Source organism: Tyto alba, unplaced genomic scaffold (genome assembly GCF_018691265.1).
Source record: "Tyto alba isolate M040663 unplaced genomic scaffold, T.alba_DEE_v4.0 Super-Scaffold_45, whole genome shotgun sequence".
In the NCBI taxonomy this organism is placed as follows: Eukaryota; Metazoa; Chordata; class Aves; order Strigiformes; family Tytonidae; genus Tyto; species Tyto alba.
This window is the reverse complement of record NW_024881321.1, coordinates 39,474,455-39,501,622: the sequence shown is the minus strand read 5'-3', so window position 1 is coordinate 39,501,622 and position 27,168 is coordinate 39,474,455. Positions and strand designations below refer to the sequence as shown.

The 27,168-nt window shown below is 44.4% G+C and overlaps 1 protein-coding gene across 1 annotated transcript in view; it reads left to right on the top strand.

Moving 5' to 3' along the window:
* NCK2 (NCK adaptor protein 2) overlaps positions 1-4,143 on the top strand; it is an 87,571-nt gene extending 83,428 nt beyond the window's left edge. The window contains exon 5 of the mRNA XM_032997083.2: positions 2,747-4,143. Within this exon, the coding sequence (XP_032852974.2) occupies positions 2,747-2,941 (195 nt within the window). The 3' untranslated portion in view covers positions 2,942-4,143. The remainder of the gene's footprint in view (positions 1-2,746) is intronic.
* Positions 4,144-27,168: the final 23,025 nt, after the last annotated feature.

Here is a 27,168-nt window from a genome sequence, read left to right as displayed (position 1 = left end):
TTTTGACATGCTGAAGACAACTGTTCTTCATCAGAAAACATTAAAACTTTGCCGAGCGCCAAGTAATTATTCCACTTATTTTTAAACCTTTGTCATAACGTCTTTTCCTGTTCCTAAACCAGAAAAATACTGTGTTTGGTTCAGATTATGAACTTCCCGTTGGTAAGCTTTTCTCTTTTAAACGAGGGCCTTTTGGTGACTGCTTTTTTGTTTGGCATAAGCATTGCCCGTGGAAGCAACAGAACTTAGTCAGCAAGACTTGATCTGTGTGGTTTTGAACCCTAAGCAGCTGGCCCGTACGCGCTCCCCTCGGTGCCGCCCCCGAAGAGACCCTGCAGACCCGCGTTTCGAGCACGGCGATCGGTGTTCTGCCCAGAGCCCCTGCCCTGAATTTCTGCTCCACGAGGCCGGGGTCGTCGGCGCGGGCCTGCGCTTCCTTCCCCGTTAGTGGCTGCCTTGCCTGGGGCTGCGGAGGTGTGTCCGCCGAAGCACGTCCCGCTCGGCCTGCCTGCTTACGGCTGCCGGAAGGTTTGCCCGCCCTGCGTTCGGGCCCTTAGCCGCAGCGCGGAAGGGTGGCTGTGGAGAGCAGGTCAGTCTTGGCCTGAGCTCCGTGCGGCCTGCTTGCGATGCTCCTGAGGCAGGGGTTTAATACCACGGCTAGCTGGCTTAAAATAGCCGTTTTCAAACTTGGAGCTAAGGATGGATGACGGAGCACAAAATGTGTCTTGGGTGTGGAGCACTGGAAACCCCCAAGATAGGCTCTTACGCACATTTCTTTCCATCCCTTTCCCCCCCCCGCCCTCGGCCCTCTCCTTGGCAGTCATGGCGGGGGTGCTGCGTGTGTTTTGAGCTGGCGGCTTTGGGGCTGCTCGATGCCTGAGGGAGGCGGCCCTCCTAATGGAGCCTGCACTGACCCAGCCAAGGCCCGGTGACACCGGATTACAGGCGGAAGAAGTAATTCTCCTATGGGTGTTACAGAATATCGTTTTTACAGAAGTGATGCTTGTGGATCTGGAAGGTAGTGGCTCGAGGTAGAAGAGGGTTAGTCCAGACGTGTGGGGAGCTAGGTGCTGGCTGGTGGGGAAGAGCTGCTGCCCGAAGCGGAGGCGCGAGCCTGGGGAGCTGGGCCAGAACGGGATCAACAAGCACGGCAGGAGCTCTGTTTGCTCTGGGCCGGGCAGATGGAGTCGGAAGGGAAGGCAGAGAAGGCATCCGTACTGAAACAGGTGAGGGGGGAGATGCAAGGGATGAGATTTTGAGATAGGCAGAACGTGGGGGTTGTGTGGGTCAGAGTCCCACATCGTTGCGTGAAAAAAAAGAGAGCATGCCAGAGAAAACGCTGCACTTCAGCTTCCTTGGGTGTGTAGTCAGTGTGTATCTGGCCCCCCCCACCGCAGTGTAGAGCACTCCGGAGGCTGTGGTTTCATAAACCGAAGCCTGGTGACAGCAGTAACGTCTGAGAGCTCCCGTTCCCCGCTGCTGGGTCCTCTGCTGTGCCGCAGCTGTGCTCGGGGTTGTTTGTAAGGTGATGCTGTGAACCAGATAGTCCCTTGTGGGTTTGCTTCGCCCGTACGAGTTCAGGTTCGTGGTGGGGGAGGATCGAGGCACCGCGGGGAGGCTGCCACTGAGGTCTGGCACGTGCCTTCAGCGGTCTCGGCCTGAAGCCGTGCCTTCAGTGGGCAGAGTCCTTGCAGCAGCACCCCCAGAGTCACATCAGGTTTTGCTTACCGCCGTTAAGTGCTTGCTACAAAATCTGGTGTGTGCTTTTTATCTTTTTATTTAAAAAAAAAAAAAATAAAAAATAGACCCCAGTTTCCCTGCTGTCTGGTGACACCCCACCTCCAGCCACCTCTCGCAGGGCAAAGCCCGTTACTCCCTGCAGGCAGCCAGCAGCCGCCGATGGCTAGAGATGGAGTTTAGCTGGAAGCAAGGGACAGTGTGTCCTTTCTACCCTCCTACGGCAGGTGGCATGTGGTGTAGAAAGTGGAATCATCAGGTCTCATCCTGGCTGTTTGGACAACACCACTCTCTTCATTAAAGCAACGATTGTCAAAATGAAGAGATTTATCGTGTGAAATTTTTCTGTCCTGAACAACTTAATTAGTGCTTACATTTTGTCCTTTGTGGGCGGTGGTTTGATAGTGAGATTTGTACTGCGTTTTTATTCTAGAGCTTTATCTTTCTTACAAAAAAGGTATACTCAGTAGGAGAAATTATTCCCCATACATGCAGTAGTGAAGATAAAAGGTGAATGTGTTTTTGTCTTTTGCAATGCAAAGCAAGAACGGCCCTCTAGTGGTCACGGCTCTAAAAAAAGGCAATACAGGGAATTTTCTTCATCTCTCACCCAAGCAATATTGCAATATTTGCTTTCTCCAGGGCTCTAGCAAGGGAACTATACATGATGAAAGTTTTTCCCTTCTCCTTGACATTCTCGTGCTTCTAGATTGAGTAACTAAGATAATATTTGCAATTTAGTCATGTAATTGGCAACTTCAGACTGCGCGTCTGGGGAGCTTTCACTTAACTGACTTAACTGTGCACGTTAATAATGACGGCAATTATTTATTGAATAGTAGACTATTGGGTTTCTTAAGTAGCTAAAGCACTGAGCTGTAGAACAAAGACTAGCATAAATTACCATCATCTATATGACATGGCTTGTTCCTGAAACCACAAAATTATGCCTTCATTGTGTTCACTTCTATGTAATTCTTTTCTTCTCTTTTTGAATTTTTCTCAACAGCCCAGTGACTTCTCGGTATCTCTAAAGGCATCGGGGAAGAACAAACATTTCAAGGTGCAGCTCGTGGACAATGTCTATTGTATTGGGCAGCGTCGCTTTAATACTATGGATGAGTTGGTGGAACACTACAAAAAGGCTCCCATCTTCACCAGTGAACACGGGGAAAAGCTATATCTTGTGAAAGCACTTCAGTGACGTTGAAGATGGACTTGGCCACCTGGGCCTCTTATAACTTACAAGCCTTAGGTCCTAAATTCACTTTTATAGAGCAGAGCAATATCTGAAGCAGGCTTAAGGAATAGGCTCTTTCTAAAGTGTTTGCTCTGTTGGTTGCTGTTTGTCCTTTTTTTTTTTTTTTTTTTTTTTGTTTGCCTCTTTTTGTGTTCCAGTTCTGTTAATCTCCGACCACCTCTCTTCAGGTTGAGAGTTTCCCTTGGGTGGCCGTGGCGAGCACTCACCTTCCCAGCTGAGTTCAAAACTCCCCTCTCCTGTGTACGTTTACATAGTTAGCTCAGATCAAGGAGGGGCGTTTTCAATTCAAACCAGTGTTAACCTGTTCAGATTGCTCACGCAGGCAGAACTCTCCGTTCAGAGACATCGGGCACAGTTTGAATGCACTGAAGCTGCAGCTGCTTAAGTGAGAGAGAGTAGACATAACAGTTGTGGCTGTGAGTTCTGTAGCTATATCGCTTACCGAGTAGTATATTACAAAAACTCCTAGTTCCTAGAAGCACTCTTTACACTGTACTCTGCTATTACATTGCCTCTATGACTCTTTGTAAAGAGTACACTAATTAAAAGCATTTTGTAATAGTACTTCTTAAACTACTATGGTAAGATTGTAGTAAAAGAAAACTATCTAGTGTATTTTGGTCTGTAATTGCAACAAAGAGAAATTTTATTTGAAAGTTGATTACTAGAGAAAGAATCATTGAATTGTAAAGGCTGAATGTTTTGGTAATCTACAACCAAATGTGCCATCCACATAATGCTTTTTCCTCTTGCCCTTCTGCTTGTTTGAATTAAACGATTATGTATTTAATTCTCAAAGTAATATGTATCTGTAGCTGATTGTTGACACTAATACAGAAGATTAATAAAAACTGATCTTGGGATGGGGTGGGGCGGGCTACCAACACTATATATATATTTGCTTTACGGAAAGAAATCTTCGGGTTTTACAGAGGATGGCGTGGTTGGTAGGAAGAGTCACACAGAATGTTTATGAAGAAAATGTGTTTTTTTTTTTTTTTCTTTTCTTTACATTTAAACTCCTTTATGGTTTAAATATACAGTCTTTAGATGGCACATTCCTGAGATTGAAGAAGGGATCATGAGATCTCAAAATCTTGCATACTCGGTTTTTTGGATATTGTAATAAAAAAGGTATTATGTCATGATGGAGTACTGGATTTATCCTTGGGTGGTAGTCCTGGTGTTGCTTTAGCAAGGTGAAATAGAGTGAATAATTCATTTGTTTGTCTTGGAATTTGTTTGGCCTAAAAAGAAAACTTGTTCAACTGCAGAGGTCGGTTTGATATGAAGCAGTGTCTAATGAGCTCCATGTTGTTTCTGTGATAAGTAAGTGCATTCATAGCTTTAATGAAAACTGCAAGGTGGAGCTGTTCCCTGGTACCCTTTTGCTTTTAAAACATGTTCTTTACCTGCCCTGTATTCCAGCCAGTGGTAGTACAACTGCCTCTGTGCATAACTCCAGTGTAGATTAAGCAGACACAGCAGTGCTGCCTGACTTGCTTTGGTGTAAATCATACCACTGCCAGGAGACTGCACTGGTATGTCTGTGAAAGAATACTTGAGAGGCAAGTACAATTTTTTAAGTTCTACACACGTACTGTTTTTCCACCGCTCTTGAAATCTGATTTCTGTAAGGTTATCTGAATTGACAACTGTATTTGAATTAACAGATGTATTTTTTTTCTGTGTTCATTAACTAAAAATTGGGCAGTGACCCTTCTGTTTGGTCCAGCTTAATGAAGGAAAGCAGTGATTCGGAGCACTCCAAAGTGGTCATGCATTATCCTGAAGAGCACCTACCCATGACTATCTTCTAAGAATATAGAAGCTTTCCCTAGGAAGTTGGTGAGAACTACCGCTTGTGTACAATCTCCCTACAGAAGTATTCCACAGTGGGCTGCTGCTTAAACTTCATAAGTGAATTCTGCAGAGGGTGTAGGGTTTTGCCTTCTAATACCAAGTTCTTTCTAAGCATGTACCGAGTATGACAATGATGTTAAGAAAGTCGAGTATATGTTGTATGAGCATTTTCAGGTTTCAGTGAATTGCTTTTCAGTCTCATTGACTCTTTGTAGCATTTGGAAAAACGATACATGGGAATGGTTTTCCTTTTCAGTAAACTGATTACTGCAATTACTCTTTCATGCCCCTTATTCATTTTTCTGAAATGTTCCCCACGTTTCCTGTTCCAGGAGCCTTTGTATGCCTCTTGTGATCCTTTTTTTTTTTTTTTTTTTTCCCAATTTTTTTTTTAATAGTCCCTCTTTACAAACTCTGTTAGTTCCTAACCCCTTTCTACTCTTAGTAGCTTAGAACTAAATCAAACAGACATACAAGTGTTTTTACCATATGCTTATTTTTTAATGGGTTTATCAAATTTTTTTTTTTTTTTTTTTTTTTTTTTGGTGTTACATCATCCTCTGTAAACAGCTTCTGTGTATTGAGGTGTGAATTGTCAAAGTATTTTGGTTTGGAAGCGGTTAGTTAATTTACAACACAGCAGTGTGAATGACTAGCTCAAGTTATTTTTGGGGAAACAAGCCTCATCTTGGTTTTGCCCACGCTGTATTTAATCAGCATGCTCTCCATTCAACAGGCTCATTAATAGTTCTTCGGTTCTTCCCGTCTTTACTAATTAAGATAAGTTTCTGCAAGTTTTGTTGCCTTTTTGACCTCATTTACTGGATTTGGCCTAAGCGTTAACAATCTTCAGTACTAACTGCTTAATAAAGGGGCGATAGACACATTTTATTTTTATTTTCCTATTTCATACATACCTTTCTATTGTTTGACCAAACCACACCCTTATTTTTTGACTACTTAAAGCCTTTTTGTCAAAGTTTGGGTTTGGGGGGGAGGGTTTTAAGATGAGAGGAATTGTGGTGACCCAAGTTTCTTCACCTGCACTTTTCGGTAAAGACTCAAATAATTTCTGATGGAGATGAAGTGGTGATTTTTCTTTATGGTTTTCAGTCTGCCTTTTCCCATCATACCTGGTTTGTAGAGGTGCATAAGTTGCACTTTCAGTATTATTCCTGTACAGGTGTTCATGTTTTCTGGCCTTGCAGGTGTTTACATAGGAACGTGAATGCGTTGTCTGAATCCATAGCAGTTGCTGTACTTCCCATGCAGTGGCAGGAATTTGAGATCCGTGTTTTCACTTTTAGCTCCGGGAGCTTGGTGACGAGCTCCCTCTTCCAGTTATCTTGGCCGTTTGTGGCATCCCCGAATAGCCCTGCCTTGAGCAGGCACAAAAAGACAGTCAGAATCCTGTCGCTTCTGAACTTACACATCATGGCCCATCTGATATGTAGCACTCCTCTTCTGAGGATGCTTTAAAGGATGCGGTGGTAGCTGTTCTTCATAGATATCTACAGTTTAGTCCCAGCTTTTACGCTGTTCAGTCTTAGGAAAGTATGAGTGTGTTGAGACATTTTCCAAGGGGTGGGGAGACTAGTGTTACGCCAGCCATTCCGGAGTGGCGTATAGCCCCACGCCAACTGGGAGCTGCTGCTCTTTGCACAACCACCATGCTGCTATTACTGGTGGTGGTATTTGGCCAGAATCCTTGGAGAGCTTCAAGGTTTCCACTGGTTTGCAGATACATGCAGAGGTCCCGAGCCAGGGGACTGCTAGCCAGATCCAAATTGGAAGAAGCGTGAACCCATGGAATGGTGCGGAGTCTCAGCCTGAGAGTCTTGCAGAGAAGTACAGCAGAAGCACTTAATACAGCTGGTGCAGTGCTCAGCTGGCTTGGAGCATCTGTCAGCAAAATGCTGCACAGTTGGGTACCAGGTAGCCACGGCTGACCCGATTCTAGTATCGAGGGTAGTCATGTATTGGGTGGGCGCAAATTGTTAAAGGATTAATCTGAGAGTGAGCCGAGAGCACGCCAGGGAAACTCACAGGGATCTGCTGTATTACAAAAGCCAAGGGGTTTTTTTGTCTTTGCTTTTGGGGAGAGGAGAGAAGAGGCAAGAAACGCATGCGGTTGGGTAGTGAACGTGAATACGGACTAGATGAATGGACAGTAGAGTTCCACTCCTGAATGATTCTGTTTAGTGTTCTTTATTCAGAGACTTCTGTCTTATAATTTTATATTAAATCCTTAAAGTTTACAGCTGTTCTTCCAAGCCTTTATTGCAGCTTTTCTATGCTATAGAGTTTGCTGCCTGGTTTAATGGTTTCACCAAGGGGAAATAGATATCTTCCACACTTAGAATGATAACTTTTGTTATAACACAAAGTTGAAGCACTTTTAAAATGCCACTATACAATTTTACTTCCAAAAATGAATCCGATCTTGACTTAATTATAAATCAAAACTAGAAAAGGGATCACACTTCTTTTGGATCAGGTTTGGCAATTTACTTGGCAAAATAACTGTAAATAGCTGTAAGGGCTTACGTTCCTTCTTGGTCTTAAACTGGTTTAATCCACTGATTTAGAGGTAAATGAAACCTGTGCAATCTCCAGAATCTAAACTTGACGAGTTCTGTTTTCTTACTCCAGTGGGATGGTATGACTCATTTTTAAATGGAAACTTGCTAACATATTTATACTGATAAACTATGAAAGGTGTATTGCTAAAGTAACTCTCACCTCTTAAAATGCACTAGGAACTGTGAATCTCTGTTCCTTTCTCTCAGTACATCCAAAGTTTGGTGCCTTTTTTAAGAAATGGAAGAGTTTTAACTGGCAAGGGTACAGGGTGCATAGTCCCGAATAGTGTTAGAGGTCACCTGGACCACTTGAATGAAAGATTTCAGAGTAAAAGGAGGATGCAGGTAAATACTGCTGTTTATCCACTAGTTGCTCCTAGGTGGAATAGGCTTTTAAGTAACAAGTAAATCAGTTGTGCAATGCTATTCTAGAAAGCATACTGCAATTGCAACCCAAACGTGCACCAACTTTAGAATACAGTAACAGTGCTTAATATGTGTATGTCTTGTGCTGGTGTCTTTCAAGGGCAATAGTTTATTGTCTTTTTCACTATTGTAGATGCGTATTCATATCTATAGCTGTTGGATGTAGTTATAGTTTGTTGGAAAATCTAACACACAGAATATTTTTTGACCTAAATTGACTCGACATGAAATATAACCTGTATATAGTACACTTAAAACTATAATAGTTTCTGGTCCTTTGCATGCCTCTGGAACCCTGTGCTACTTTTGTATTCTAAAATGCAAGTTTCTCTGGCATATTCTTCATGTTTCTTTTCTTGTTATAAAACAGATTGCCTCCCTTGTTATTTGAAATATCTACCCAAGCTCATATAGAAGCTGACTAACAGAAATGGCATGTAACCACTGACAGATTAGATGAGTTTTTTCTTGCATTTTCTTTCATATGTGGTAATATTAGGAGTGGGAGGTTAAAAAAAAAAAAAAAAAAGAAAGAAGATGACTCCTTAACTTGACAGTTTATCTTCAGCAGTGGGAGTCCACAGTTATGAGGAAAGAGTAACAGGTAAGAAATGTTCTTTTTTCTTAAGTGAATTTAGTTTGGAGTTTAGCTTGACATATGGCACTAGTGCGTAAAGAGTTACAAATTAATGCTGACTTGGTCCATCTTAATGAAATAATGGACAGATAAAATTGTTAATGTTCTACTCCAGAAAATTGTAGTAATGTTTAAAAGGGGAGGACTGATTTGGGGGACTTTGGTGGTGGGGTTGTTTTGATTTTTTGAGGCAAGACTTCAAAGAGGCGTCTTGCTCCAGTTTTCAAGCCAGATTTTGCTTCAGAGCTTCTTCCTGAGAAGCACCTCTTTGGGTGTGAGCCAGGCCACAGGGAACGTGTTAACTGGAATTATTCTCCCAGCTGTAATTGAAATTGTGGTGGTGAATAATGGGTTACTTTTTTTTTTTTTTTTTTTCTTTTCAATTTTGATCTCCATTAGATTGGATGCATACATCTATATAGTAATTAATTAGTGGGTTCTGTGGGTTACTGACTTAGCTTTTCATCTGAGTTCAACTCTGTCAGGTTAAAATGAGCTGGAAGATTTTTTTTGTTGTTGTTCCTTTTCATGTCACAGAACCAGTAGTGCATTCAATGCAATTAGAATTTGTAATGCAAAGAAGCCCTTCAGTTGTGGGCAGCTGGTATGTTTGGAATACTAAGTCCATAGATGATGATGATGATGATGATGATGATGATAATACAGCCATCAGGTATCGTGGGTAAGGGCAGCAGCGGACAGGAAGAGAGAACAGACCCCTGGGATCGTGAAGCAAGTATCTGATGGTTCCTCTTTGGAGAATTAGGATGTTTATTTTCCTTTGAATATGCATAGCTGATTTGTAAAAGTGAAACTTAACCCTTTTTTGGTGTACAGTCTGTTTATTCAGAAATAAATTCCAGGAATTAGCACTGCAGGAGGGAAAGTGGATCTTGAGGCCCTAAGAAAAGTGAAGGGCTCTAGAGTTTGTGGCAACTTTCCTACAGAAATTCCTTCCAGGTTTATATCCCAGTGAAAAGTGGGATATTCCTCTGTGTTACTTGGTTTTTCACCGGTCTCAGCCTGTCTTTAATGCTGGCACAGCCTGTCTCCACTGAAGACAAGGTAACTGTGATCATGTTAGAAGAGATTCCCATAACGTAGTCACGGCCCTTGTGCAGCTGGCTTGGGCTAAGCACACAGCTGATAAGCAGTTAGGCTGACATAGTAGAGGTGTTATGCTGGCATATAACTATAACACTGCGTTATAGCTGTAAATGACAGTTTGTACTGTTTATTTGGAGTGTTACGATTATGGGGTCTGCTATGAATCTTCATTCAGAAACCTGATACTGCAAACAAAGCCCTTTAAGAAAAAAAAAAAAAAAAACAAAAACACAAAAACAGAAAACCCCACAGCCCATGTACAAAAGGAAGGAACAGCTCAAACTGAAGAGAGCAGCCAGAATAATTGCTGTGTGCTACTGTACAATGGTGATGGAGAGCAAAGAGCATACACCGAGGAGCAGTGGAAATGAAGCATCATAAAAGGACTGGTGACAGATCCCACTATTAGGAGCGTGCTCACCCACGCGAATGCCATGATGCATATGTTGGCACCAGTGAGCAGGAGGGGAGCTCCAAACGGTTGCACAAGGCGTTTGCTAAGGGGCCGGGCTCGGCAGGCCCAGGCCAGAGGAACTTCAGTGTCGTTCTGAAACAGTTCTTGCTTTTTTTCTCTGGAGCTGCAGAGACCAAGTATAAACAGCAGCGGGCTCGAATAAGCAGTCAGCCTCTGCTTCTGTGGCAGGAAATGAAGACATCTAAGAAATCCCCTTTGTCCCAGACAGATGTGTGTGCACATATTTACTTTCCCTTCATTTAAAAGATTTCTTCAAACTTGATTTGTTCCAGAACTCACTCACTCACCCTTTCAGAAATGGTGCACACCTTTCCATAGCAGGGTGATCACTGGGGAAAGGTTTGGTTACATTTGAACACGAGTGCAGACTTGCCCTAGACTGCACATGGGTGACTAATCCTTGATGATCTCAGTCCTCTCTGAAAGGAGAGCCAGTGTTTGGACAATTTTAGTTTTGCCCATGATTGCATTAAAAGTCCTCCATCACCTTCCCCACCACAGTGATTGCTTGGGGAAACCATATGCCTTTGGCTTCTGTGATCTGTTTTGCAGCCCTGATACTTGTTCAAATTTATTCCAACTTTAAGTCCAATACTTGGGGGAAAAAACCCCTTGAGCCTGCTTCTCCTCACACCAGCCTTTCCCATTGAATATGAAAAATGTCTGCACTTGTGTAGTCGTACACATGCCAGTCAGGGAACCTGGCTGTCCGCTGCCATAACCAGATGAACGTGTTGCCTGCCATCGCCATCCAGAAAATAAAGGATTGCTCCATCACCAAGTGGAAGAGCGGTACAAGGCTCTCTGTTGAGCCTGTCATTCCACATCCACACGGATGTGAGTTGGGTCAGGAGCTGATGATGTGTAAAACTTGATGAAGAGAGGTAAAATACGGCGCGTGTCAGTTCTGAATTGGCTCTTTTCGGTGCAGAGGTCTTCATGGCTGTGCTGGCCCTCCTATTCACATTCATACGTGCAGTTGTAATGGTAGACTTACCAGTACACGCACGTTCGGATGATGCAAGGCCTGAAAAGCACTGAAATTCACTGTGGCGCTCCAGTTTCTAAAGCAGGAGAACATAATTGTTGCAAAAGCAGTGAATCTGGACTAAAATACACCTTTCTTGTTAGTGGTATTGACTGACCCAATCTCTTTGCTGGTTCCCCATCAGGTATTGAGGGGACCCAGCAAGACTTTTGGGAGAGACCCATCTCCTCCCAGGCAGGATGGGTAGAAGTGAGTTACGAACTTTTAGCGTGGTGCTCTGAACTAATCCGTCCCTGGGCTTTGGACTGCTGTGCTTCCCGGTGGTGAAAACCACATCCATCATTTACTGGCCTGAAAAACAAAGCAGAGATATTTTCCCAAAAGTTTGGATCTGTGTCAGCAGAAACTAGGAAGAAGTATTTTGAAATTAAGCTGTGATAAGTTGTGATTTAGACAGTTAGAGAAATTCATGCTCATCGAAGATGACAGATAACCAGGTACTGCAAAAGTAGGCAGAGTTAATGAAGATGCTTCTTTCTCTGAATGTCGTTCACCCTTCCTGTAAGCCGTGGCCTTTCCAGCTGATAGGAGAGTTTGACAGTGCTTCCTCCCCCTCCTAATTTCTTGCCCTAGAACCCAGGAAACTGGCCAGTCTCGGTACTGTCTTCTGGTAAATGCTTACAGTTTATACTCGCCACATGTGTTGAATATACAGACTTGTTAATGTACTTCAGCAAGATTCTCATGTAATTATGCAAGCGCAGACACAAAATCGCTGACCTTCAGTGATGCAACCTATGCTGGTAAGCACACAAGTGCTACTGCACATATATGCATTCTTTAACATTTTTCTTTTAGGTTTTAGAACATGATGGTGCTTACTTAATTTTTTACATGTTTTTGTAGACTTCTAGCTCATCCTTTGTGTACATGGCTGCTTTCCATAACTAGATACAGCATGGAGATTAATTTCCTTTATCTGGCACCCCGATTGTTACTTTGAGGGTGCTTCAGGTTTTAATGGGCAGTGGCCATGAATTGAGGTGCAGAAGGAGAAGATCATTTGCAGAGAGCCTTGCAACATTACACAATAACCACAAAGGGCATCAACACTTACTCTGCATGTTTTCTAACCAAGGCAGGCTGAAATTTAATGGAGAGATCAAAGTGACTAGACTTGGCTTTGGATCAAACTAATACAATTTATTTCTTACTGATTTTTGTTTGATATCCCTAAGTATTAAGGCACTTATCCTTATGGTTTTAAGAGGCCTAATTTTAGAGGATAGAGGGGATCGGGAATGTTAACTTCTCTTGCAGAGCAGCTGAATGAATTATACATCTGTGTTTTCTAAACTATCATAGGCAAAGCACATTTACTTTACCAATCTTGCAAAAAAGAATAAAAAATGGAAATGGTGCCAAATCTGCAAAGAAACTGTCATATGAAAGAAGATTTCATGCTTACTTTAGTATCAACTATTGAATTGTTCTTTAACTGAACCTGGCTTCCTAGGTTTTCTGTTATAGAATCACTGTGGTGATTCCCAGATTTTCTGGTTATTAAAATTCAGGCCTCCAACTCCACAACTCCCTTTCCTAATGTTATTTTATCCTAGCTAGAGGAAAGCGGTTTAAGTGATAGATATATTTTTCATGGACAAAACTTTCTGTTAAGAATTTAAAGACTATTATGCTTCTGGACTTAGAAACCTCAGGTTGGAGAAGAAAAGGGTGTTACTGCTTTCTTAGTTGTTTTATTTCACCTTTCAAATAATGTTCCATCTCTTCAAGGAACACAGTGGTATTACTGTGCCTGTGCTCTCGGACTTGATGTTCCCATCCCATAGGGATTTTGCACATTTTGTTCATCTATAATAAGCCAGCATTGAAAAATAAACTCTGGGTGTGGAAATACACTTTCCCTCAGTCTTCTGGAATTACAGAGCAGACAGTCCTCCAGCGTATTCCCAGTTTCAGGACTTGTTTTTGAGGTAGTCACCTGTTGTGTTAGTGTACTGAAAACTTTATCAGTATTGTGAATGAGCTCAAAGGGCAGATTATGAATGGTTGTTTTCCGTTTGTTCATCTCATGGGTTTTGATGTTTACCTTTGTGATGGTATAGTGCTATAACACAAACCTTAGATAAAGTTTGGCGGTTTGTTCCTCTTGGGGAGTCTTTGTTTCGGCTTCTCAGTCCTTGCTGCTTAGTGATGTTCCTTTCTTCTCTGCTGGCTGGAGCTGGCTGGGTTCACAAGCTTAACATTGCAGTAATTACTCTGGAATTCATTATAAGATGTTTAGTATCAGAGCTTGGCTACTTAAAGAAAAGAGCAGCGAGTTTCCAGGCAGGGATCAGGTTCTGACAACTGCTTGCAGAAGGATTTAGCGAGGTTACACCTGTTTATCTGCTGCAAGCTGGTCTTTTTTTCTTTCTCTTGCTGCCATTTTCCCACGTCTTCAGTGATTCACAGCCTCCTACATTGCGGTCCACTGGGACTGCCAGAGATGACTTTGTTATTAGCTGATGTTTCTTGGATGACCCAAGTTTTCCTTGTAATCTGATTCCATCGAGGGGATGGTGTTAGGCCTCTGGGACTTTCGGGAATGGCTTGCATTGCACACACTCCAGGGAAGCTTGTTCAAAGTGACCTAAAAGCTTAAAAGTCTCAAAGCAATCACCAGTTTTCAGTTCTGGGCCCCAAAACGTGAGTCGCTGAAGTGCCCATGCTCTTTTGGGTGAGTCTGCTTGCTCTGTGCTCAGCTCTCCTGAGCTCGCCAGTCCTAAACTCCTCTGCACAAGCAGGGTCACAATCCCACGTTGACACGGGGCACCCGTATCAAATGACCTCCCCTGTCTGTACTGCCCTGGTGCTTTCACTCTTGTGCCCTTCTCCTGTATCTGTGTGCTCAGTATGTGAGGTTCCTGATATCTAGAACTAAGAGCATAGAACTAAAAGCACAACCTTGGGGCCTGCTTATGAGACATCATTAAAAAAAAGCATCTACAGACTTCTGCTTGTCTTGGATGTGTGAAAGTCCATCTTCTCCACAGAGTGGTATGTTTCCGTTTTCTATTTATGAGGACGGTAGCAAATCACAAAATACCACAAGATTACTTCTGTACACTGTGTACGCTCTTGTAGGACACACATACACACCCCCAAACAGAGGGAATTAAAAAAGGAATTAGAAGGATAAATGGTACCGTGTATTTTCTGCCATCACTTTGTTAGAGCTCCCATTTCTTCCACGTGCTTTGCAGCACTGAGAAGTATAAACACAGCTAGTCTCTTCCTTTTTCAGCACTGCTTTGACAGCGTATCCCTCTGCTACTCAGATCCCTTGCCAGAGTTGCCAAGTGGTGATCACACTAGTGAATGGATGTTCACTCACTTGAAATCGCATTGGTGCTACAAAACTTTCCTATAGGTCACTGATTGGCTGTCATTCAGGTGATTAGCAACGTTAATCATTTATTTTTGCTGCTGATCTGAGCCACACTTTAGTCCGTGAAGAAGGGTTCAGTGGATTTTCAATATAAATCTGAACTGTGCAGTTCTCTCTTATGGTACATGTCATAAAGATGCCAGGGAATGAATCCCCTTGCTGCTTCTGCCACAGATGGGATTTAATGTTGAGCTGAGAAACTTAATCTGATGTTCAGTGTTTTATTGCATGTCAGGGGAGCCCAGAAACTTTCTCCATGAAGGCTGTACATGCTGTTGACGGATGAAATATTTCACTCGATTCGAGAGTGGGAGGTTGTTTAATTAAAAAGAATAGGTAGCACATGCTATATCAAACGCTTACTTTAATTCTGAAAACTTGGAAATGAGAATTAATAGATTCATGCAGAAGCATGCGTACAGGGGATTAATGACTTTTGTTAAGCTGGTGATTATTCATTTCCATTTGAATGCATTGTTCTGAGAATACACGTGGGATCCACAAAATTTAAAAATGGGGATGTGGGGGCTTGAGGGTGGGAAGGCCAGATCTGAAGTGTGTTTCCCTCCAGAATTAAAACCCCTTGGCTGATGCTTCAGGTAACTGTGACTCTCATTTCAGCCCCGCACATGGCCCTGCGACTTTATGCTCAGTTTTCAAGCATGCTGTGATACCAAGGGTAGGGATTAAAGAGAACAGTAAAAATAAAGGTGGGAAATACTAAGAAAAGCCCTATTTCATGCCAGTGGTTGGGAGGAAACACGGTGAAGGTTTGCACCATGTTCACGTGGACTTTGGTGCCATCCAGCTCTCGCTGGCATCCAGAGCCCTCCTACAGCCTCAGAGGTTTGGATCAGACCTTAGTTTACCTGGATTATCAGCGCAGCCTCTTTTCTTGTGTCTTGCTTCATCCAGGATAAAAGAAGCTGCTTCTCAGTTGCTTTAAATCCCAGTCCTACAAATAGGCAGTAATAAGAGATAGAAATAAACCTTTCTTAAGGAGGTGCCCCGTACAATGGTATTTGAAGAAAAACTGAGTGTGGGGTAGACCAAGAGAAAGCCAAGGCATCCAAGTGTGAGTTTCTGATGCAGCAGGGAGGTTAAGGGGGTGACAGGAAGGATCAGGAGGAGGAATCAGCCTCCACCAACACTCCCACAGAAAGGGAAGAGCACTAACTCAGATGTATTGATTAGCATCGGTACAGAAGTAATACTTTTCCCTTAAGCACAACTCTGTCGTCACAGCTGTTTGCTTACTAATGTCTTCTCACAACAAAAGACATTATCTTAATGCAGAGAGGTTGCTGTAGGCTGCAGACATAACCAAGGCTATGCCATATTCTCAACCACAGTTACGCGGATTTTTTTTTTTTTTTTTTCCTAGTATATTTTTACATCTTTATAATTTTTTTTTCCTGAATGCTTCTATTGATAGACTTCCTCGATAGTCACTACTCGCATGAAATGGTAGGAAGAGGGAAAAGTAAAAACCTGAATGATTATGACGGGAGGCTCCTTTCCCCTACTGCAAAATTGATCCCAGCAACGTGGGGGAGAAGAGAAGCACAAAAAAGGTACATGAGGGGTTAAAAAGACAACGTAAGTGGCTGTAGAACAACATCCTCCTCTCTCAAATAAAATGCTCTCATCCACTAACCATCTATCTCAGTCCTCATTAAAGTTAGTGGGAGACTTTCCATTAGCTTAAAAGGATATTGGATCAGCCCCAGATCCTCCGTGCTGGGTGTGACGGGCAGTGTCTCTAAGCTCAGAGGTGAGCGGAAGGAATTTTATGACTGAGGAGTCTGTGTGAAATCCCAACCCTCTTGAATCCAATGGTGAAACTCCCATTAACTTCATTAGCGCTGGGATTTTGCCACCAGACTCAGCTTGAAGGAAAATCGATGTGGCAAGAGATGGCGGGATGTTTGACAACAGAGATGCTAGCTGCGTTTCATCCATGGCTGGGATGCTTAAGCATAAACTGTTTTCACTGTTAAAGTTTCATGCTGCCGTTTCAGCGGCAACAGCAGCGAGTTGAGCCTGACTGCAGCTGCCTCATACGGAGAGAAATTCTGGCATGGCACCCGGCATGGGCTTTCCTTCCAAAAATGCTCCCTTGGGAGTTTTCCAGTTTATCCTGAGGTGGCTGTATCTAATATGCAGCGGGTGACTGGAATATAGTACACTTCAATCCAGCAGCAGAGACCATGCCCGTAATCCGTACCCAGGTGGAAGAAAGCATAAAGCAAGAGTTAAAATAAAAATAAGGAATTTGGAAGAAAAGAAGCTTCTAAGAAAGAAATGAACTGTACCCATCCAGCTGTGCTATCTGCAGGGAAATTATGTATTTTTGAATTGGAAAGAGATGTGTGTGTGTGTGTGTGTGTGTGTAATAAGGAGGAAAAAATGATTGAAAACACATGCGAATGGAAAGGATTTTCACCGAACTCTCCCCCAATCTGAAAAGAAAGCTGTCCATTATAATAATTGTAATGTAAGCCCCAGAAGTATGCTGCAGTGTGAGGCCAGATCCCTCCCTGGAGGGCTTGAAGGCAGAGATGAATATAAAAAGAAGGCACAGGAGTTCAGCAATAGGTCAATACAATTATTTGAGTTTTTAAGCAACTAGTACAGGATTTTCTAGTAAGGACTGAAAATCTATTTCCCTTAAGCAGTTGGAGTTGAACTCCGAAACCCAAGGGCTCTCAAAAACCCCAGGTGCTTTCAAAAATGCTTGTGGTTATCAATATCTCATCCTGGCCTGCTTCCCAACCCTGGGCTGCCTTTGAAGTATCGCTACCGGGAGCCGCTCTGCGCTCCTCCTCTGCCCTCGCCTGCACCCGAAGCAGGCTCCAAAAGGGAAGGGTTTCTTGTAAGCACCTGCTTCACCTTTTATTCCTATATGTTGGTGACTTGTATTAGCAGTACCTTCTCCCAGAGAGGTGGGGAGGCTTAACTGAGGTCCCTAAAATAAGAAGCCACTGGCTTTAGGCTTCCTCTGTAGCCACCAGAGATCTTTGTCCTTGGGGCCAGCACGTAGACCTAGATGCTCCACTGCAGTGCCTGTGTTTGGACTGCCTGTGAGTCTGACTTTTCCTGGGGTTAGATGGTTCTTCCCTTCCAAATACTATTTTATGGGTAATGTCAGCGTGTCATCCGTGGAGAGAATCATTAAAAGGGGAGCATTTTTTCCACTCTCCATGTGGTCCCCTTCCCCCCGCCCCCCTAAAACCATTTCTCTTTCCGGAGCAGGCAGAGTGCATGACTTCATCTGCTTGATTTTCTCGAGCCTTGGGAATGCTGGCTTTGTCTCCGAAACCACCAGAATGTGCTGAGCAAACACCGCTCCTAGTCAGGCAGCATCAGGGCTGGCGCTCACAGCCTCCTGTGCAAGAAAACTTCCTCGGGTCTGCTTTTCGATGAGATCATCTTCAATGATACGGGGTTGTCTTATTTGGTGAACTGAATTGAACACGAGGGCAGTATTACGGCCAAAGAAAAGAGCCGTTGTTTCCAAATGTTTTCATAGCTTTCTAGGATTGGATTTTTGCACAAAAGCGGGCATTCAGTCTTCGTTACGTTGCAGTTTCATCCTTCATACTGACAGCGTGGTTTCTGTCATTGGGAGCGGTTCCAGTAAATTCTGCAATGGATTTTTAAAATGTTATTGGGGAGGGGGTGGTTTGTTGGTTTTTTGTGGGTTTTTTTTTGTGTTTTTTTTGTTTTGTTTTGTTTTGTTTTGTTTTTTTTCTGGGGGAGGGGGATGAAGAGCTGTATCCCTGACAATGCAAACTTCTGCTTCAGCAGAACTACGTTGTCCACTCAAGTCTGTCTGGCTTTAGACCATTGCTGCTGCCGTGGGTCGAGCAGCTGGAGTGAGCTGAAGCAATGGAGAGGGAAGGATTGCTAACAGGCATCGAGTGGGGGCCGTTCCACAAAAACTCCAGTGGTGTGAGTGCCGGAGCACTCCGCGCAACATCTCCAGCTTGTTGAAGGGTGTGTTTGCTGCCACAGCTGTTCCGACGTGCCGTCTTCTGAGAGAAACAACAGGAAATTGGGATGGGTTAGATATTACTGGGTTACTAAGAAGAGGCATTGTGTTTCTATATTAGCTGATAATATCTAGGCAATGTAAATGCAGTCCTTATGGTCTGCAAATATCTCGTTCTGCCCTCCGCAAGGAAGATAAGTTTTTACAGCTTGCTCAAAACTTCCCAGAAGATCAGGCTGCAGCATTTACATTGTCAGAAGTGATCCAACAGAGCTGTCGGGGGGGTGGTGTGTGAAAAAAACAGATGACTTGAGTTGTGTACCCTGACCCCCAGCCTGTGAGGGGGAGGCACATATGAACCTTCTTCCTTGAATATTTCTTCAAGGACTTTTTTCCTTGAATATTTGAGAAATGTGGGCCTGCCACTGTTTGTATGCGGCAGAGAGAAATAATGCAGATGGCAATTACAACTGCTGTTCAAATCTCAGTCAAGCATGTGCTTATTAGTCTGAACAGTGTCAAGGTCCCAGCTTTTCTCCCTGTCAGGCAGACCAAGCCCTGCAGCTTTAGGAGCTGCCAGTGCATGTGAGGACGTTTGTTGGTTTCTGTCACCGTTCTTGTCACGTATATGAAGCTGAGCATATTACCCTGGTGTTAGGGTGATGGCTTCCAGCACAGCTTTTTGGGTGGAATAAGTCAGTCTGGTCAAATTAGGAAGTGATCCAGGGTCTTGCTTATGGCCCACATTAAGCAGAATAAAGGGTTTATTTCATTCTAGTTTAGAAGAGGTTTAACTCTCTTTGGTATGAAGCCCTCTATACTCCCTCTTAGTCCATCACACAAGCATCAAAGAAATTGTTGTAGCTCAGCCCGAAATGCTTAAAGATGTTCTCAAAAACAAGTTATTCTCATATCGCTGAGAGGATAAGCTCATGCAGAGCTGAAACTGGCCTCCAGAATATTTTCAGGTGGAAGTTTTGAATGTTCAACCTGGAGATTGGCTCAGTTTTGATGGCTTCTATTGAGACTGGTGTTCAAGCCAGTACTAATGCGCAGAATTTTGCATGGCCTAGCAAACAGAAGGTGTAGCTTTATCACAGAAGTTGAAATTGAAATATTTTCCATTGAGAGAGCCGCTAGAGAAGGTTACACAGGACAGCTGGTGACTCTGAATATTTTAGAATCATTAAGTCCAAGATACTTGTATCTGAGGATTTCTAAAGAGCTGAAGAGAGGAGCTCTGTTGACCTCTATATGTTGGTCTTTAGTCAGTGAGTGGAAAAACGCATACTGTTAACATGCTGTGAAAATAGAGTGCTGGTGGTAAGTATAGGTCTGTCAGCTTGACAGTGATCCAAAGCAAAATAATGGAACAACTGAAACAGGACTCCTTTAATAATGAATTAAGGGAGGACCACTTTGTTAGCATCTATCTACCTGAGCCTAAGGAAAATGGATCCTGTCAAATCAGCCTGATGTATTTTACTTTTATCAGGCAAGCTTGTAATCTTGGTGAGGATGCAGTGGTCTTCTGAGTGGGCCTCCTTCACGCCTTGGTCCAGAGACAAAATGAACAATGTCCAACAGAAAATGGTTTTGACGCTGACGGATCTCCAAATGGAGATGGATGAAGGGGATCACCTCTGAGCTGGTGTGTCTATAGCGGGGTTCCTCAGGGATCCTTTGCTGGCCTTTCGCTATTTAACACTTGTTTCGGTAGCTTGCTAGAAAACATAAAATCATTACTGATAGTGTTTGCAGATGTTCATGCAGACTGGAGACTGCTGAGGTGACGAATAAGTCATCTCACTTGGAAGAGCCATCTGCGTTATTTGATAAACTGGGAGAATGTAAGAAAAGCTCATTTATTATTTGCCTGGGGCAGGGGGTTATATTTAGGGCTCAGGGCAGGAGGGAGGTCTTGCAGGGGCCCGAGGCTTCGGTCCTGCAGAGCAGCAACTGAGAAGCCCCAACGGATGGAGCAGGGAGTATAAATCCCACCCCTGCCAGGGTGTGGGGTTTGATAAGGTACCGGTGTGGATGTGGAAGGAAACGTTAGAAAACTGAATTCAGTATTGGTAGAAGGAAGCGGGTTGTTTACAGAGTCACCGTATGTTGGATAAAATCCACTTTTGTGCAGAGGGCTAGCACAGATGACATCAAGGCTTGGAATGAGATTTTCATCTCGGGCTGCCTTTCAGTGCAGGGGTGGAGTTTACCCTTTGAGCCTCTGTATGTAATTGTGCTACATCAGGATTTAAATTCTGTATTTACTGTTTTCCTGGAAAACATTTAGGTAAATGTTGCATTAAGTAGACATTTATTTTTAATAACATTGACATTTATCTTGCTTTTCTCCTGACATTTTTAGCACCTTCACAGCTATCTGCATAGCTATTTCTGTTCTAAAATTTGCACTAATTAAATGCTTTTCTGTGTATCTATGGGAGCAGCTATTAGCAAATAGAAGGGGAGGCACTGCGGTTACACATCTTTTGATTAAAGATAAATTGAAATAATGAAAGATGTGGTATTTCACGTAGATTCTTTAGGGCTGAAAACCCACCATCCTGCTACCTGCTGAGAAATACCTCACCCCACAAATAATCTCCGTTGTGGCAACTTCTGCTGTGACCGAGGCTAGCATTGGAACGTGGCCTGCAGTAATTACTGTTTTGAGAGAAAAGGGACTCTTTCTGTTCGCCCCAAAATGAATCACTTTGATTCCTCTTCTCTTATGACAGAGCACTAGATGTATAATTTAGGACGCACAGCGCAGCAGTGGAGCTTTTTAGGACTGGATCAGCCCAGCAGTCGGCAGCGAGAAAGCTAATTCAAGTGACGGGTGAGCAGATAAACTCCAACAATTTCGGGAGCTGGCTAGTCCTGTACATCTTTCAGTCACCAGTTTTGATCCTTTTGGAGGTGACACCCAGCTTGCCCAGGTGTGGCCGAGCTGCAGGAATGCCTTGGGATTGCTCTTCGGGGGGGCTTGCCTCAGCGCTGAAGTGGAGCTGCCGTTGTGTCAAGAAAACCAGTCCATGGTGTCAAGCGCTAATACCAGGAATTAAGTCATTCTGTCAGCATGTTTGGGGAGTATAAACAGGCATAATCAGTTTAGTGTCTCTTGATTCCAAACAGAAAGCTGAAGGCGCGGGGCTTTCTCGTAGCCGTGCCTGGAGCCGTTCCGTGCACAGCCAGGGGTGACCTCACGAACACAGGGTTGTTTGTTGAGTTATTAACCAGCCACTTAGGAAGGGATTCTAAAAACAGCTCTTTTTTTATTTCTTGGCGAGCACTCAAAACAAACAGTCCAAGGCAGAAATTGCTGATGTGCTTACCTCAATTCCCTTTTGATGGTTGTCTCTTCTTTCTTCAGTCTGAGGTCTGGGATGCTTTGGGAAGTCTGGGATCCTTCTCCCGCTCTTCCCTGACTCCAGTTCCTCCCCAGGCTGCAAACTCAGCCCCAATCTCTCTGTCTCTCGTCCTGCTCTAAAGTCTTTAAACCTTTAATCAGTGCCGCAGCTAAACAGCCCCTCCTTACAGTGCTGGGAAAGCACGTCTCGCTCCGCGCGCCCCGGGTTTCTGTACCGGAGGCACGACGAGAACTGGAGGAACAGCCAGCCCCTTCTCCCAGGGCTTTCCACCTGCCCTGGCTCAGAGGAGAGGTGAGCCACGAGCACCCAGGTTCTGGGGTCACTCGGTTGAGGTGGCATCAGCCAAAATTCGTGAACCTGGGCCTGATACCGTGTTTTCTCTCCTGGCCCTGCAGAAAGGCTGACTTGGGAAGTTTAGTAAAACACGTTAAGTCAGCACCCAGCACCTGCCACAGACAAGATTGCTTCATTGTGTCCCCTGTGTTCATCTGAAAAAGCAAATATATGTAGTTTGCATGTCTAATGCAACTAGAAGAGCCAGAAAAAAGACCAAAAAAGGAGATGGTTCTGTTTAATTTCTGGAGCCGTCCTACTTTTGTGTAAAATCAGCATTGTGATTGAGGCATTCTTATTATAATTTCGCAGATACGTGTTTATAATGTGAGGCATTGCCATGAGGTATTCTTACATCCCCCCCCTTTTTTTTTTTCCTTCTTTATAAAATTTTATGCTTTCAGTTCTGAAGTAAATTAAAGGGTTTGGATTGGCAGTTTCAGATGTAGATGCTGTCTGTTCATAAAGCAGGCGCTGTAAAGTAGCAGAATTAAACTGCCACTTTAATTTCACTTGAGCGCCTCTGATCTGATCCGAAGAAACCTTCATGCCAGCAGAGGAAGTTAGCAATTGAGTTTTGAGTACGAGCATGAAGTTTTATGATGCAAAAGTTACGCAGCTGACTGCAGTGAACTGACTGGTGGTATTGCTGCCTTCCTATCCCTGTCCTCACTCACTGGTTATTAAAACCCTGCCTCTTTACCCCAGTTCATAGCAGGTTCCCTACTTTCTGGATCTGCTGGGCTTCGGCAACACGTTTGCCGAGAAAAATTTCTGTTGTCTAATCTTAAGCCTCGTACGGTTTTATTCATTTTCTTGTTATTTGCATTTAAAAACTAAGAGGGGAAGGAGGATCCTAACAGAGAGGCGAAGCGGCGAGTGCAACTCGGATGCTAAACCGAACCTTTTCCTTTTGAATCACTCCATGGGTGGTGCTGCTTCTGTACAAGCACAAGGTGCCCTTAGTACTTTGGTAATTCAAAATTATTTCCAGCAACGTGAGCGCAGATGGAGCCAAAAATTGCTGCTTATTTCTAGGCTCTTTCTGTCTTCTCATGGGGGAAGTCTTTCTGATGCCCTTTTGAAGCTGAACATGATGCAAAAATCAGGCAGACCTTTCGTCTTCCTCTATCCTGATGCTCATCATCTTCTTTCTTGAACCACGGGGGCAGTGGCGTGTGCCTAGCGTATGGACTGAGCCTCCTTTGCGCGGGGCTGGAGACAGACCACAGCTGCCTTTTCCGTGCAGGACCCCGAGAAAGGGCTCATCCCAGCCCCAGCCTGTGGAACAAGCAGTTCCCATGAGGGTCCTGTGCCCAGCCCTGCGGCCGGGCTGGACCCCCACCTCGCACTGGTGCCAGGTGGGAGCTGGTAGGGGCAGCCCCTCGCACGGGGACAACAAGCGTGTGCCTCTTGCGATCAAAACCCGGGGGAGGTTTCCTTTCCAGCAGCCTAATGGGAGATGTTTCAATCTCTTCTGATTGACTATTACTCCAAACCAAAATGCCATTTTAAATATCAGTGTTCGTCTGGACGCGGCTCTTCTCTCTCACCTCTTTCACAGCGATCGAGGCACGGAGCTGCGTTACAAGCCCGACCACAGCCAGGTGACACCTGGCGACAGGACACATTTAGCAAGGGGGCCAAAACTTGGTTTAGACTAGGGGTGAGGGAACATCATCTCCTTTAAGGAAACCTGGCGGCTTGAACAGACCGGCAGAGCGTCTCTGCCCCCCATCCCGACCGCGGTGAGGCACCGCGCCGGTGGGACGCTCCGCACACCCATCCTCTCTCTGCCGGTGCCTCTGTGCCGGCCGCTGGAGGTGCACGTGGGGGTTCTTGAACAAAGACCTGCCTGTGCAGCTGGCGAAGTGAGAAGCGCTCGCTCTCAGATGGAAACGACGACAGCTTTTTTTTTTTTTTTTTTTTTTTCTTTTTTTTTAAACCAAATAATTTATTTGAGCAGATTAAATGGTAACTGTGTGCTGTCTTCCGAGTCGTTTAAAACCAAATTAATGGAGCGCACTCGTAAGCCGAGGCATAGGGAGGCAAGTAAATCCTTCTTCCCGAGTCACAGGGGAGTTGCTTTTTCCCTGCAGCTTGTGAGGAGGACTCACACGTGCTTGAAATGTCGTGTGTCAGTTACGGAGCCCACACGGCTGTTCAGATGACACCACTGGTAAGCACACAGTTTTCTTCCCACTTGGCCTAGTAGTGTGTGTGCCCTCTCATCATCATCCCCCATTTTATTTTAATAGGGACCAGGCTACACCAGCAGCATAACAATACGTTTCATAGGGGTTTCTCTTCCTCTAAGGATGATCTTTAGAAAAAAGCTGGGGTTGGACTGACACAGGGGAAATCACTAGACTAAGGCTGGAGTGCACGGAGAGCCTGGTCTAGCCCATCTGCATTCAAAGCTACTGCTGCTTTTGCCTTTTAGGATTAATATCTGGCAGAAATTCAGGCTGGGTGCAGTAAAGCTGCTGTTTGCAGCTGGAGGAGAGGTTTGCTGCTCCATTATGTCCCGTCATTGACTGCTGGGTAGCTGGAGAAGCTGGCAAGTTACTTCAGATAACGGCCCGGGTGGGGTATTTTTGAGTAACTGCTGCCAGGATTGCCCTCAACCCAAAAAGCCTGTTAAAGTCAGTGGTAGCTGGCTGAAGTGTGGTTTCTGCTCATTGGCATAAAGTCTAAAATGACTGGACAGAAAAAGCTCTTGGTTTGCGGTTCTCCTTGAGCAGACACTTCTGCCCAGGATAACTCCCCCCTGGGGGTGAGGATGAATGGAAATTAGTTATAGGGAGTTCCAAGGGAAGACAAAAATAAAGCAATTTCATTATAAAGCATTCTAAAGTTTATGTTGCGGAAATAACTAATGGGTTTTGAGAAATAGTGATTTTAGGATATATAATAGAGAAATATTTTATGCATGGAAAATTGGTAGATTCCAAATACGAGATTTTATGCTGGAGTAAACTTGTGCCATTAGTTCTGTCCAGAAAAAATGAGATTTTTGTAATGGGAACAGCAGTGGGACATTGTCTTGTAGAGAGCTGTGATGAAAGAGGGGCTTTCCGTCACCCTCCATTTACACCCAGAAAATTTTGTTTTTTCCTGTTAGTAACTTGACCAAAACATTTTTAATGCATACTCTGAAAGCTGCTTTGCACTGTACTGCACAGAGTAGGGGCAGCTGACTGAAATAAACTGATGGGGAAAGCATAAAAATTATTGTACAAAGAGAGATTGTTTAGATATCCTTATTTAGCAAGTGAAGTGCGTTGCCAATAGGAAGGAGAAAAATGGAGATTCAGCTGTGTTTACAGAGGCAACAGAAATTTTCCTGAAGCGAGGCCAACTTTGATACGAGCTATTAAGTTTGCTTGATTTTTGCAGGGCTAATTCTGAACAGGGTTTGAATGTCATGATTTTGAGCGAGGGCATGAACAACTTTTCAGTTCATGTTAGCTTTGCACCCGTGCTCCGAAAAACTAAAGCTTGGTCTGGCAGTTGCAGGCCTGTAAGGTGGCAGAGGTCGCAGCGCGACCTGAAACGGGTTCTGCCCTGAGCCCTGTACGCTTTTGGGAAGAGCTGGGATCCTTGTGGCAGCAAAACAGGCCCTCGATACCAGTGCCAAGCGCATTGCCTTTGATCTTGTGGTTTTTTGTCCTTCTCCCATCCCAGCAAACGTTTTCCTTGTGGCCTTGATCCAACAAGCCGTTTAACTGCGTGCAGGTGCCAGCACGTGATGGGGCCTACGAGCACGTCTCGCTGTGTGCTAAACTGTATTTTCGATGAAAAATCAGCTACAGGACGACCTCTGCGCCCGCCAGCCCCAGCCTTTGTTAGTGCCGAGCATGGACACCTTTCCTTAGCACCAACCTCAGGGTGGCGTACCAGGAAATACTGAATTAAGGTACAAGCCCTTACGTCGCTGTCTGGGACCTCCAAGGATGGGTATAGCTGCTGGGAATCGCCTGCGGCGCTTTGGCCTGACCCCCGGGAGCAGGTTTGCTGGGTGCTCGGTGGGGGCAGCGCGGCAGGACCCCCCTGGGGGGCTCGTTGCTCCCTGAACGCAGCTGTGTGAGCAGAGGTTGGCTGCTCACGCAAGGCCACCCGCAACGCTCGCACCACCGGTGACCCACGCTGTGCAAGCGCGGCTGGTGGCGTCCTGGAGATTGCCATCCATGAAACGTTAGAGGGGGGTGAACATTTTTTTCACAGGGTTTCCTATGAATCACATTTTTTTCCTGTTACCTAAGTGTGACTGTTAGCTGGTGGCTTAATACCTGCAAACTTACATGAGATCTCAAGCCTATTTCTGCCTCCCTCCTGCCTCAGATGAGTGCCACGCGTGAGTGCCGGTACATGAGCGTCCTTTCACATCCCACTAGGCCACTCACACTCCTGACCCATTGACCATTAGCTTAAGAGTCTTGCTCCTTGGCCCCTTTACTGCTGCAGATCTAGGCGTAGCTCTGCAGGGCCTCCTGTATCTCACACCCACTCTAATCACTACCCTCTCCCCTTAACAGGAACCCTTGGCCTTCTCTTTCCCCACTAATTCCTTTCCTCATACTTTCACCCTTCATATTATTCCCCTGTATCTCCTTAATCCAATTTTATCTGACAGGAAGAAGAATTTATTTATCTTCAAGTGCTTTTTAGATTTCTTGCTGTACTCAAATTGCAGCACCTCAAAGTGATCCCTGCCCCTCCCCATCACCTTCTTAGCAGAGCGAGGTTGTAAGGGTCTACCATCACTTTGCTTCCTTCCACTCCCTGGTTGAAAAACACACTAGTAGGTATTGTTCAGGCCTTGGGGCTAGTGACCCCTCCCGCTGATCCTGTCGAGCAAAAGAGGAAAATTGAAGGCTAGAAATATCCTTGACCTGCCCAAGCGTGCGTACTGTGACCAGTTTGGCTGAAATTCT